Here is a 14,823-nt window from a genome sequence, read left to right as displayed (position 1 = left end):
AATGGCTTAATATTGGTGATAAAGATAAAATCTTAAAAGTAGCCAAAGGGCAAAAAAAAAAAAAAAAGACATATTAATTTACAAACAGTGGAATACAGATAAGAGTGAGGCTGAGTCTTGTCAAAAACAATGCAAGCCAATGTGCTTTGGTGAGTGCTGTGAAGTGTGTAAACCTGGCGATTCACAGACCTGTACCCCTGGGGATAAAAATATAGGTTTATAAAAAATTAAAAAATAAAAACAAAAAACAAAAAACAATGCAAGCCAGAAGTTAATGGAACAACATCTTTTTTTTAGAGATTTTATTTATTTATTTGACAGACAGAGATCACAAGTAGGCAGAGAGGCATGCACAGAGAGAGAGAGGAGGACGCAGGCACCCTGCTGAGCAGAGAGCCCGATGCAGAACTCGATCCCAGGACCCTGAGATCATGACCTGAGCCGAAGGCAGTGGCTTAACCCACTGAGCCACTCAGGCGCCCAATGGAACAACATCTTTAAAGAAAGAGGAAAAAAACCAAAGCCAAACCAGTCAATGTTGAAATCTTGGTTTAGAGAAAATAATTTTAGAAAATACTAGTCTGTGGTCTATCTAGTCAGTGCGGAAAAACCTTGTAATACAGGAGATGATAAAGTACACAAAAGAGACTGATGCGCTTAGGGGCGCCTGGGTGGCTCAGTGGGTTAAAGCCTCTGCTTTCGGCTCAGGTCATGATCCCAGGGTCCTGGGATCGAGCCCCACGTCTGGCTCTGTGCTCAGCAGGAGCCTGCTTCTGCCTCTTTCTCTGCCTGCTTCTCTGCCTACTTGTGATCTCTCTCTGTCAAATAAATAAATAAATCTTAAAAAAAAAAAAAAGAGACTGATGTGCTTAAATGTACAACAATAGGATCTATCAAATGAAACACAGAAAAAAGACTGAACAAAAAAATGGACAGTGTATCAGGGATCTGTAGTAGAACTTCAAGTGTACTAATATACATGTAACTGGAGTCTCTACAGTAATGGGGAAGGGGGATGGGGATGACAGAATAAGTATTTAAAGAAATAATGGTTAAAATACTTTCCAAATTTGATGAAAGTTATAAAATTGCAGTTCCAAGAAGCTCAACCAATTCCAAGCATAAGAAACATAAAGAAAACTATATAGCAAGGCACGTCATAATCAAACTGCATGAAACTAGTGCTAAAAAGCGCATCTTAAAAGCACTGCGTGAAAATAAGACACATTACATATGGAGTAAAAAAAGAATGACTGCAAACTTGTGAGAAAAAATGTAACCCAGAAGACAGTGAAGCAGTATCTAGAATTATATGCTAAGCAAAAATGTCTTTCAAAAGTGAAAGCAAAATGTTATGTTCACACAAAAATACAGGAAATACAGCTAAACAAGAGGGAAAAATCCTGTAACATTTATAAATATGTCACTTGAATTTCAAATATTTTTTACTTTCCTGTAATGACTTTGGATATAGATGGCCTATGATGGCTGGGAATTTGGGAGAAAAGGAAACTGAATCATCTCAAGGATATACTTTCATTTACATTTTGCATTATGTGTTGGGTCTTCTTTTAAGACACAACAGAATACATAATTGTGATAGAATCTTTGAAGATATAGCTAATAAGTATAAAGTCTTATGATTCTCTATTTCAAACAACTTATTTTCATCTTGAAGGAAAAAAAATGATTGTTATTTTTAGGATCACCTTTTTTTTCTATTTTCCATTCAAATATATGCCCAAACTCTTTTTGGGAGAGTTTAATAAAAAACATGAAAAATATTTTATATAATCAAGACGTTCTGAGTTTTCATTCTCAAGGCTCATAAGATGTCATTATATACTGTATTCTCTGAATCTTAAGCCATTTAACCAGAGAGACAGACTATCACAGATTCTGTAATTTCTGAGACCTGCATTTTGTACATTACCTCGAAAATATTGGAAGTAGCCAGTATTTCTTTTCATCACCAAAGACTTGTCTCCAATTTTTACTGCATCCAAGAGAAAAACCATTTCCATCAGGTCCATATGAAAATGTGGCGGAGCGGAATGATTCTGTTATATGTACATATATTAAAAAAAAAGAGTTAATCTACTTAAAAATTATATGAGGATGGAAAGCAGCAATTTTCTTGCTTTATATCTTTTTTTAAAAAAGACTTTTTAAATTTATTTGACAGTGAGAGAGAGATCACAAGTAAGCAAAGAGGCAGGCAGAGAGAGAGCGGGGGGAAGCAGGGTTCCTGATGAGCAGAGAATCTGATGCGGGCCTTGATCCCAGGATCCTGGGATCAAGACCTGAGCTGAAGGCAGAGGCTTAACCCACTGAGCCACCCAGGTGCCCACTTTATATTTTTGATATCAAAATTATATAAATATAATTTTAAAAAAGATAATTATAATAATTAAAAGATAAATTTCTGAAACTTATTTGGGGAAAAAATACCACCTCTGAGTATTTCATCACCTTTATAAAATGAAAATGTGAAAACAATTATCTAATATTACTAAAAATCTACTGATGTGTTCACTATATCTCACCTTTTTAAAAAGATATGCTAGCTCTTGCAACTCATTTATTACTTAATGAAATTCTTACTATGTGCCTAATGGCACAGTACCAGGTGTTTGAGATCCAAAGATAAATGAGATGAAATTCTTACTAAAGAACCCACAATCTAACAAATTCTAATAAAACGACACTGTGATATACATGTGTGAATGGGGGTGGTAGTATGTGAGCATGATCTTGAACAAAAAATAAAAGATAAAGAAGCAGATGGTGACCAAAGACCATTATTTCAAGTTTGGCTATTAAGTGATGCTGAGTGGGGGCTAGAGAAAAATACACATTTCACAAGAAAAAGGTTTTTTCTTTACTTAAGAATACAATTTATTTTATCAAGGTTTATAAGCTAAGGATAAAAAGCCAGGGAGAGAGGAATTGGAAAAGGTCGATGATATAGAAAAGTAAGATAAAAATTGATGGAAGAAAATTCTAGAGGGAAGGAGACATCCTCTAGAAGAATTCTAAAGATTAACCTTAGATACCAGAAAAGACATTTGTCCTCAGAAGTTAGAGGCAGAGTGATAGTGATGGGCTTGAAAGAAGAAATGTCTGTGTAAGGTTATAAAGGGGAGAAGATAAGAAATTATTTGAGACAACTTCTTATTTTTTCAGAAACACGTGACATGACTGCCAAATAAAGGACCCAAGTGAGGTCTGACACTTTAAATGTGTAGGTGCACCAGTTGCTATGGGAGTGAGACTGCCTTCCTCAGCTTTCTATACCCCTGACCTACTTGTGGATAGAGTAGAGAGCTGGAATAGCTCAGGTCATGGATCAGTAGCTGAATTATAGGAGAAAGCCAGGACATGTATCGTGTGAGAGTGCTGTCAAGAGTTGTTAAAGTCGGGGCACCTGGGTGGCTCAGTGGGTTAAGCCTCTGCCTTCGGCTCAGGTCATGATCTCAGGGTCTTGGGATCGAGCCCCACATCCAGCTCTCTGCTCAGCAGGGAGCCTGCTTCCCCCTCTCTCTCTGCCTACCTCTCTGCCAACTTGTGATCCCTCTCTGTCAAATAAATAAGTAAAATCTAAAAAGAGTTGTCATTTGTTACAGGATCTAGGACAGGAAAAGTGAGAAATGAGACCAGGACAATGCAGGCAGTGTAAAAGATGAAATCTAGTTGGAGTACAGAAAAAGAGGGCTGCAAGGATGACGAGTGGCCAGAGAATGGAAAGTTCAAATTGACAATTTCAGGTGCTCTTCAGTTCCAAGAGATTAAAAGATTCAGTGTTTAATTTATGGTAAAGATTGGCCATGAGCCAAAAATGAACTATTGGGATTTCACCAAGATCAAAAGCTTTTGCACAGCAAAGGAAACAGTTAACAAAATCAAAAGACAACCGACAGAATGGGAGAAGATATTTGCAAACGACATATCAGATAAAGGACTAGTGTCCAGAATCTATAAAGAACTTAGCAAACTCAACCCAAAGAACAAATAATCCAATCAAGAAATGGGCAGAGGACATGAACAGACATTTCTGCAAAGAAGACATCCAGATGGCCAACAGACACATGAAAAAGTGCTCCATATCACTTGGCATCAGGGAAATACAAATCAAAACCACAATGAGATATCGCCTCACGCCAGTCAGAATGGCTCAAATCAACAAGTCAGGAAATGACAGATGCTGGTGAGGATGCGGAGAAAGGGGAACCCTCCTAACACTGTTGGTGGGAATGCAAGCTGGTGCAGCCACTCTGGAAAACAGCATGGAGGTTCCTCAAAATGTTGAAAATAGAACTGCCCTATGACCCAGCAACTGCACTACTGGGTATTTACCCTAAAGATACAAACGTAGTGATCCAAAGGGGCACGTGCACCCGAATGTTTATAGCAACAATGTCCACAATAGCCAAACTATGGAAAGAACCTAGATGTCCATCAACAGATGAATGGATCAAGAAGATGTGGTATATATACACAATGGAATACTATGCAGCCATCAAAAGAAATGAAATCTTGCCATTTGCGACAACATGGATGGAACTAGAGCGTATCATGCTTAGCGAAATAAGTCAAGCAGAGAAAGACAACTATCATATGATCTCCCTGATATGAGGAAGTGGTGATGCAACATGGGGGCTTAAGTGGGTAGAAGAAGAATCAATGAAACAAGATGGAATTGGGAGGGAGACAAACCATAAGTGACTCTTAATCTCACAAAACAAACTGAGGGTGCTGGGGGGAGGGGGTTGGGAGAAGGGGGAGGGATTATGGACATTGGGGAGGGTATGTGCTTTGGTGAGTGCTGTGAAGTGTGTAAACCTGGTGATTCACAGACCTGTACCCCTGGGGATAAAAATATATGTTTATAAAAAATAAAAAATTAAAAAAAAAAAAAAAAGATTGGCCATGAGCATCAAAGGGCGCAGCCTGCCTGTTTGGGATAATAGCATTTGTTTGAATACAGAAACTCTTTAACTGGGGAAATGTTCTCAAGGTAGGCAGATGACAGTTACGGAGAAGGGTGGAGATGACAGAAAGTATTCTCCAAGGACAGAAGAACAGAACTCTGGAAGGAGCAGTAGAGAACCAGCCTAGGTAGGGCCAGGGTTGTGGAAGGTGAGCTGTAAAGGTGGTGTGCCACGGTAGTTTTTTCAAAATAAGGGTTAAAACACCTTAAAAGGTGTTTTTCACATCTATTTGTGTGTGTGTGTGACCAGCATTTCCTTTTAATGAACTAAAACAGAAAATATTACAGTACATTGCATATGTAGAGATTAATGATGTTCTGAAAATACATGCCTATATTATTTATATAATTTTATAAACATGTGTATCCCCTAGGTCACAATATAAATGATGCCTTTCTTACTGTAATCACTGGCAAAAAAGACTGAAAAATACTGCTTAGAGAGAAGAATACTGCGCTTAAAGAGAACACTAGGTTTCCCATGAAGTACGCCTCTCTCATAACTAAGGGGTTAGGCAGGAAATGAAGCAAGCTTGGAACTATGGCAAATTAAAGTGTGCAGGCTCCCATCTAAAGCAGTCAGCTACTACTCAGTTCCAAATGAAGGATGCCAGATAGGAACATGGGTCTACTGTTGTTTTTTATTTTTTTAAAGATTTTATTTATTTATTTGACAGAGAGAGATCGCAAGTAGGCAGAGAGGCAGGCAGAGAGAGAGGGGGAAGCAGGCTCCCTGCCGTGCAGAAAGCCTGATGCGGGGCTCAATCCCAGGACCCTGACATCATGACCTGAGCTGAAGGCAGGGGCTTAACCTACTGAGTCACCCGTGCGCCCCAGAACATGGGCCTACTGTTACCAGACTTAGCAATTTGTGAAATCTCTTCCTTTTTAATTGGCATAGTTCATAAGGGCTAGACTTTGCGTGTAAGCTGCCTTTTATCATTGACGAGTAAAGGTAAGGAGATGGCAGGGTACTCTGTGAAGAGGATAACAAATTAATTACTAAAGACAAAAAATTTATTTACATAGAAAAGGGATGAAGGCATGATGGAACTGGAGGAGAGTTCCATAATGGAGAGTGAGCTGGAGAAGAAAGGGCACAAAAATCCTTACCCTAGAGCCCATCATGCTTTTATATGACTCAGTAAGACACAAAGTTAAAATAATCCAAATATAAACACATCTGCAAGCTTCCCTAAAATGTCTTTGTCTTTCTGTATTATAATCTATCTGCCTCCAATTTCTTTGGTAGATACATGGCTTTAGATGTCAAGGAGTCTCTTACTTTCCTATGAAACAATGTGACAGATTCCTATTTTGTATTTTGCCTAAATAGGCAAATATTTTGCCTAAATATTTCAATTATAGCACAGTGGCCACTTATAGGCTAATAGCTTAGTTTGAGTCAATGTCATACCACCTTCACTTAGGAAATGTTTGTCCAATTATTTTAATACCTTAATGAATTCTCCCCCTCTATTTCACTTTTTAAAAAATGAGAAAATAAGGAAATAAATGCTGATATTAGTGGTATAGTTGACATAAAGATGGAAATGATTAACTGTGTCAAAAATGCTACTCCTTAGCCTCAATCAGGGAACACACCAGTCACTGTGTAATCATAGGTGAGGAAAAATTAAAGAATACGTTTTAGCTAAAAGATAAGCTGTAAGGGGGTTGCCTCAATGGCTCAGTCCGTTAAGCAACTGACTCTTGGTTTTGGTGCAGGTCATGATCCTCAGGGTCATGAGACTGAGCCCTTCTTCTCTCCTTCTCCCTCTCCCTCTGCTCCACCCCCTGCTTGCTTATTTGTTCTCATAAATAAATACATCTTAAAAAAATAAAATTTATATAGTTCTTTTATATGCAGTATACGGCTGAAAATGGATGCAAATGCCAATCTCACATTCTCAATCTTCAAAATGTTAAAACTCTACATTTATTATATATCCATTGTTCTTATCTAGTCACAGTAAACCTTAATACAGAATGATTTTCTATTTCTTTATCATCTGACTATTGTCCTCATGATTTCATAATCATTTATGGTCATTTTCCTAAATAATTATGATTTCTTTTAGCCTACTTACCTATTGTTGTTCTGTTTTTTCCAACTAGCCAGCAGTGGTAGCTGAAAAGTGATAGGACGCTGATGAAGAACATTGTAGACACGAAGAAAAGGAAAAGTACGTGGAACTTTGCACGTGTATCAGAGAGTTCATTCTGAGGAAGGAAGAAAGAAGAATTAACTTTAGAACAGTCAGCCCTTAAAGCATATTGTTATTTGATTCTTCCTAAAGACTGCTGAATCTACCAAAAATCTTGCCAGATATGAAGAATATAAAATAAATTTAGATAATAAATCCAAAAGCAACATCTCCCAAAGCAGAAAACTGGCATTATCAAAGGAGCTTGCTTGTATGAAAGGCTGAAAGGGTCATTTAAAAAAATTACTCTTAAACATTTAAAAAATTTAGTAATATATTCAATAAAAAAGATGCATTTTTAACTCATTTTTTTCCTTTGTACTTTATGCATATATTCATAACTTTCCCTGATATCCAGGATATACAAGGGGTTTTCCTTATCTATGCTAAAGTATTTGCTTATTTTAATTATAAATGCTGCTAACCAGATACTAATTGTGATAAATTTGTGTATTTCTTTAATTTCTATATTTGGAAGACCTCAGCATATATCCCCATGCCCTCAGCTGTTCAATCCCTACCTTTTTTACCCTCACTCAATTCCTACACTTTTTTTTTTTTTTTGGGTAATTAGCAGTTTGGGTAAATACATTTACCACAAGGTATTAGTGAATGAAAACAGCTTTGTTGTTACCCCTTTTCTTATGGCTACATTCATTTTAACAGAAGCAAAATCTTAGTATCTATTAATAGGAGAAAGAGGAAGCCTTTAAGTGTTAGCTCTTAAAATAAAACCACATGGGAAAATTACAGATTCTACTACAACATGAGGTGGTCCTGGCTTGATTTAAACATAGTTTACAGGATAAAATGAAGGTTTTTAGCATTAGATTATTCTGACATATATTTTTTACTCTTCTTTCCCAGAGTAACCACAGTGCCTTTGAAACATACCAAGCAATTCTTTTAACTTCCCATCTTGTGAAGTAAATGAATATTATACATATTTACTACAAATTGTCACAAGAATGGCATGGCAATAATATTATTTTACCTTTGGACAACTCTCTGTAGATTTCCTGCGGCAAAGCTTGTACAAATAGAGATAATGTATTAAGAAACCAAATTTTATACAAAATTATCCTGAACACTAGTTTTATAAATCTTTTGTTTTGAAGGAACACTGAGATGTTGTTTTCTAAAGGTCATTGACAACATTTTTTCCAAAAACACAAAAGTGAAAACAGACAAGAATATTTAGCTCCTAAAACAAACAAACAAAACAAAAAATAAAGAATATTTAGCTCCTCAAGCACATTCGAGGTACACTTTCCCTCTGTTTTTAAAAGAGATTTAAATGTAGGAAAGAAAATTAATTTTTTTAGCAAATAGCTTTTATTTAAAAACTTCTGATTAGCACTTTCTAAAAACTCTGAAAACGTCTTATCACCTTCACTCACTATGACTGCAAAAGCCTTCTAAGAGGTGTCACTCGACCTGCAGTCTAGTTTCAGCTCTGTAATCAGAGTGATCCATTACAATTAAGACGATGTTACTTCTCTGCTCCTGTTTCACTGAGGCACAAAAGACACAGTCCTCCAACACTCTCCAAGGCCCACTGCCTGGACTTCTCATTAATTCCATTCTTGCTCATTCTACTCCAGCCACACTAGCTAGCCACCTTGCTGTTAAACAAACATGGAGGGGACACTCCTACTTTGGGGCCTTTGCTCCAAACTCCAGATGTTTCTTCAAAAATGTTCTCTCAAATGTCCACTAATTCCCTTTAAGTCTCTGCTCAAATCTTACCTTTGGAAATCTACCCTGACCACACTCTTTTTAAAAAATTGAGATACAACTGAACATATAACATTCTATTAGTTTCAGGTGTAAAACATGACTCAATATATGTACACACTGCAAAAGTAACAATATGTACAATTGCAAAAGTCATAATAACTCTAGTTAACACCCATACCACAATTATAAAAATTTTTTTCTAGTGATGAGATCTTTTAAGATGTACTATCTTAACAACTTTCAAATATACCTAACTATAGTCACCATATTGTGCATTATACACCCCAAACTTATTCATGTTATTTTGAGCACCTTCATCCACTTTACCCATTCCCAACAATCACCAATCTGTTATCTAGGAGTCCAAAAAAAATTTTTTTTAGATTCTGCATAAGTGACAAAAACAGCTGTCTTTCTGACTTGTTTCACTTAGTGCAATGTCTTCCAGGCCCATCCATGTGATCACAAATGGCAGGATTTCCTAAGTATTTATGGCCAAGTAATAGTCTATTGTGTACACGTACACGTACGTATGTACACACACACACACACATACACACACACACACACACACACTTTTCTTCACCCATTCATCCACTGATGGGACACTTAGGTTTTTTTCATGTCTTGGCTATTATAAATAAGTTGCAATGCACATGGGGCATGCACGTATCTTTTCAAGTTAGTGATTTCATTTCCTTTGGATAAATATCCAGAAGTAGAATTGCTTGGATCATATGGTAGCTCTAATTTTTGGAGGAATCTTCATACTGTTTCCATAGTGGTTAAAACAATCTACATTCCCACCAACAGTACATGGGTTCCTTTTTCTCCACATCCTCGCCAAAACTACTACTTATCTTTTGATAACAGCCATTCTAAGAGGTATGAGTTGGTATCTCATTGTGGTTTTGATCTGCATTTCCCTGATTAGACACTGAGCAGTTTTTGGTATACCTGCTGGCCATCCATGTCTTTGGAAAACTGTCTGTTCAGAGCCTCTGCCCAATTTTTTAATTTCTTTTTTTGGGATGGGGGCTACTGAGTTGTAGGAGTTCTTTATATATTTTGTCTATTAAGCTCTTATCAGAAACATGACTTGCAAGTATCTTCTCCCATTCAGTATGCTGCCTTTTGTTTTGCTTATTGTTTCCTTTGCTGTATAGAAACTTCTTAGACTGATGTAGTCCCACTTGTTTACTTTTGCTTTTGTTATTTTGTTTTTGGTGTTAAATCTAAAAAATCATCATCAGGGGGCGCCTGGGTGGCTCAGTGGGTTAAGCCTCTGCCTTCGGCTCAGGTCATGGTCTCAGAGTCCTGGGATCAAGCCCCGCATCGGGCTCTCTGCTCGGTGGGGAGCCTGCTTCTCCCTCTCTCTCTCTGCGTACTTGTGATCTCTCTCCATCAAATAAATAAATAAAATCTTAAAAAAAAAAATCATCATCAGGACCAATGTGAAGGAGCTTACTGCTAATGTTTTTAAAATCTACATTTATGGTTTCAGGGCTAATGTTTAAGTGTTTAATCCATTTGTAATTGATTCTTGTTATGATGTCAGATAGAGATCCAGTTTCATTCTTTTGCACGTGGCTATCCATTTTTCCCAACATTATTTATTACAGAGACTACCCTTACCCACGGTATACTCTTGGCTCCTTTGTTGTAAATGAACTGACCAAAGATTCATCGGTTTATTTCTGGCCTATCTCTTTTGTTCCATTGGTCTATGTGTCTGTTTTCATGCCAATACTGATTACTACAGCTTTGTAATACGGTTTGTAATCAGGAAGTGTGATACTTCCAGCTTTGTTCTTCTTTTTCAAGACTGCCTTGGCTATTTGGGGTTTTTTGTGGTTCCACACAAATTTTAGAACTGTTTGTTCTATTTCTGTGAAAAATGTCTGTGTTGAAAAATGTCCAAGTTTTTCTGTGAAAAACTTTGTTAGGGATTACACTGATTCTGTAAATGACTTTTGGTCATAGGGACATTTTAACAATATTAATTCTTCACATTTAACAATGTTAATTCTTCCAGTCCATGAGCACAGATTAACTTTCCATTAATTTGTGCCTTTAATTGCTTTCATTAGTCTCTCATAGTTCTCAGTGTACAGGTCTCTCACCTATCTTTCTTAATTTCTTAATTTCTCTTCTTATAGTCTGTTACTACTGTATAGAAATGCAATTGATTTTGAACTCTGCAACTACTCTTAATTGGTTTCTTGGTTCTAACAGTTTTTGGTGGAGACTTCAGGGTATTCTAAATATAATATTATATATTATACAAATAGAGACAGCTTTACTTTTTTCCTACTTGAATTTTTTCTTTTTCTGGTCTAATTGCTTTGGCTAGAACTTCCAATACATATTGTGTTGAATAAATAGCAAGAGTGGGAATCCTGGTCTTTTTCTTAATCTTAGGGGGAAAGCCTTAAGCCTTTCATCACTGAATATGATGTTAGCTGTGGGATTGTCACATAAGGTCTTTACTGTGTTGAGATATATTTCCTCCATACCTACTTTGTTAAGAATTTTTACCAAATGGGGCGCCTGGGTGGCTCAGTGGGTTAAGCCGCTGCCTTCGGCTCAGGTCATGATCTCAGGGTCCTGGGATCGAGTCCCGCATCAGGCTCTCTGCTCAGCAGGTAGCCTGCTTCCTTCTCTCTCTCTCTGCCTGCCTCTCAGTGTACTTGTAATTTCTCTCTGTCAAATAAATAAATAAAAATCTTTAAAAAAAAAAAAAAAAAGAATTTTTACCAAAAATAGATGTTGAATTTTATCTAATGCTTTTCTGTATCTATTGAGATGATCATATTTCTTCCTTCATTTTGTTAATGTGGTATGTCATGCTGACTGATTTAAAGATGCAGAACCATATCTGCATCCCTGGAATAAATCCCACATGATCACAGTGTATGATTCTTTCAATGAATTGCTGAATTCAGCTTGCTAATATTGTTTTAAATATTTTTACATCTTTGGCCAACAAGTATATAAAGCCTATAATTTTATTTTCTTATAGTGCCCTGTCCATTTTTAGTATCAGGGTAATACTGGCCTCATAAAATGAATTTGGAAGTATTCCCTCTTCTATTTTTTTGGAAGATTTTGAGGACTAGCATTAGTTCTTTAAATGTTTGGTAGAGGGGCACCTGGCTCAGTCATTAAGCATCTGCTTTCAGTTCAGGTCATGACCCCAGGGTCCTGGGATGGAGCCCTGAATTGGGCTCCCTGCTCTGTGGGAAGCTTGCTTCTCCCTCTCCCACTCCCCCTGCTTGTGTTCCCTCTCTTGCTGTGTCTCCCTCTGTCAAATAAATAATTAAAAATCTTTATTTATAAATAAATAAATAAATAAATGTATGTATGTATGCTTGGTAGAATTCACTACCAAACCATCTGGTCCTGGACTTTTGTTTATTGGGAAGCTACTGATTACTGATTTAATCTCCTTACTAGCAATTAATCTCTTCAGATTTTCTACTTCATCATGATTCAGTCTTGGTTGTATTTTCTAGGAAAGTATCCATTTCTGCTAAGTTGTCCATTTTGCTGGTGTATCATTGTTCATAGTAGTCTCTTATGATCCTTTGTATTTCTGTGGCATTAGATATGTTTTCTCTTCCATTTCTGATTTTGAGTTCTCTTTCTTTCTTGTGAGTCTAGGTAAAGGTTTGACTGTTTTGTTTATCTTTTTAAGAAAACCAGCTCTTTCAATGATCTTTTCTATTGTCTCTTTAGTGTCTACCTATTTCCATTCTGATTTGTTTTTCTTTTTGAAAGATTTTATTTATCTATTTGAGAGAGAGAGAACAAGAGAGAAAGCATGAGGAGGAGGAGGGTCAAAGGAAGAAGCAGTCTTCCCTGCTGAGAAAGAGCCCAGGGCTTGATCCTGGGACTCCAGCATCATGACCTGAGCCAAAGACTCAACCAGCTGAGCCCCCGAGGCACCCACCATTCTGGTATGTTATTTCCCTCCTTGTACTAACTTTGGCTTGTATGTTCTTCTTCTAGTTCCTTGAGATGTGAAGTTAGGTTGCTTTAGATCATTCTTATTTGTGAGTTTTCTAGTTTTCTTTTTTTGTAACTGATTTCTAGTTTTAAATGTGTTTTCTGTTTCTTTGGATGGAGTATTCTATATGTTTAGTAAGACCACTTGGCCTAATTGTCATTTTAATACCAACTACCTTATTGATTTTCTGTCTGGATGATTTATCCATTGATGAAAGTGGGGTATTAAAGTCCCTACTATTATTGTATTGCTCTCAATTTCTCCCTTTAGGTCTGTTAATATTTGCTTTATTTATCTAGGTGCTCCCATGTGTCCATTAACTTCCTTCATGCCTATGCTCAAATCTGATCGTCTTACTGAGGCAGGTCTATTCTTATCACTCTCTTTAGCACTTCTATCTGCCCCTGTCATACTCACCCCTACACACTTGCCACATCCCTTACCCCGCTCTACTTTTACTATTTTTCAGTGTTTACTTCCTAATACACAATAGGATTTGCTTATTTATTATGCGTATATTCCATCCTCTTCTCAAAAGTAAGTTCTATAAAAACAGAACTCTGTTTTGTTCACTGATATATCCAAAGTGCCTTGAACACTGCCTGGCACACAGTAGGTACTAAATACATATTTGTTAACTAAAGAAAAAGATTTAAGTTTACTAGTCTTTCCTTATTATGATAAATCTGAAAAAAGTTTTAAAAATATTTATTCTTTTTTTAGAGACAGAAAGAGCATGCACATGAGTGGGGGAAGGGCAGAAAGAATGGGAGAGAGAATCCCAGGAAGGTTCTGGAAATTCTCAGTGTGGAACCCAAATCAGGGCTCAATGTGATGACCCTGAGGATCACGACCTGAGTTGAAATCAAGAGTTAGATGCTTAATCAACTGAGCTACGCAGTCACCCCCAAAATATTTATTCTTTAATTAATAAATCATTATATGCAAACACTGCTGAAGTTTCTGGTAAAGAAATGTGAAATTCTATAGTTTAGACTTTATTCATCTGGCACTGAATCCTCTTCATTTAAATAGGGTCACTGAGTAGGATTAAGTAGGTTGTAAACTGAACAAAGATACTTACAATTAGGGGAAGAGCAGAACCCAAAATTCACTGGGCTAAGACCACATAGAACTGGGTACTCTCTTCTAATATACACAAAGGCACTGTAAGTACTAGCATACCCTGGGTTTTAAATACCCAAGTTTAAAAACTCAACAATGTGTTAGTGAAAGTCCTTAAAAAGTATTAAATATTTCTCAGAAAAATAATTGTGCTTGATGACTTAAGCTTTAATTATGTAATTCCCAAGTATGACTATGAATAGCAACTTACAGTGAAAAGTAGTTGGATGTTGAAATAGAGATATTTATGTTCAAATTCTGGCTAGTTTCCTAACTTCTCTAACCTCAGTTTTCAACTTTGGAAATTGGGGTAGTAACAGCTCTTTCTGCATTAACTATATTTTCTTATTTTTTGTATTCTTTTTTAATTTTTATTTTTGACAGAGAGAGTGAGTGAGTTAGTGAGTGGGGGTAGGCAGGAAGAGGCACAGGGAAAGGGAGAGAGAGAATCTTAAGGAGACTCCATGCCCAGTGCAGAGTCCAACATCTCACAACGTTGAGATCATGACCTGAGCCAAAATCAAAACTTGGATGCTTAACTGAGCCACCCAGGTCCCCCTTATCTTCTGTGTTCTTGATGCTCTGGCATCTGAGGCCGTGCTGACTGGAGAGAGACCAACTTTTCCACAGCTATCCAGTCCTTAAGTGATAGCAAGGAATAAACCTCTCATACAAAAACTAACCAATCCAGAGTTCATATTCCATATCACCTCCTCTATCTGACTATTACACTCCAGGAGGCAAAATTTCCT

General features: G+C 36.9%; 1 protein-coding gene across 4 annotated transcripts in view; it reads right to left on the bottom strand.

Annotated features, from left to right (window-relative positions):
- The window catches only part of ZDHHC20 (zinc finger DHHC-type palmitoyltransferase 20), a 93,583-nt gene that overhangs the window by 32,581 nt on the left and 46,179 nt on the right, over positions 1-14,823 (bottom strand). For all 4 annotated transcript variants that reach the window (XM_032315356.1, XM_032315353.1, XM_032315355.1 and 1 more), the window contains exons 8-9: positions 7,081-7,213; positions 1,934-2,060 (exon numbers count right to left, since the gene is read on the bottom strand). In XM_032315356.1, coding sequence (XP_032171247.1) covers positions 1,934-2,060; positions 7,081-7,213 — 260 coding nt within the window. The remainder of the gene's footprint in view (positions 1-1,933; positions 2,061-7,080; positions 7,214-14,823) is intronic.

Source organism: Mustela erminea, chromosome 15 (genome assembly GCF_009829155.1).
Source record: "Mustela erminea isolate mMusErm1 chromosome 15, mMusErm1.Pri, whole genome shotgun sequence".
NCBI lineage: Eukaryota > Metazoa > Chordata > Mammalia > Carnivora > Mustelidae > Mustela > Mustela erminea.
This window is presented reverse-complemented; position numbering and strand designations above follow the sequence as displayed.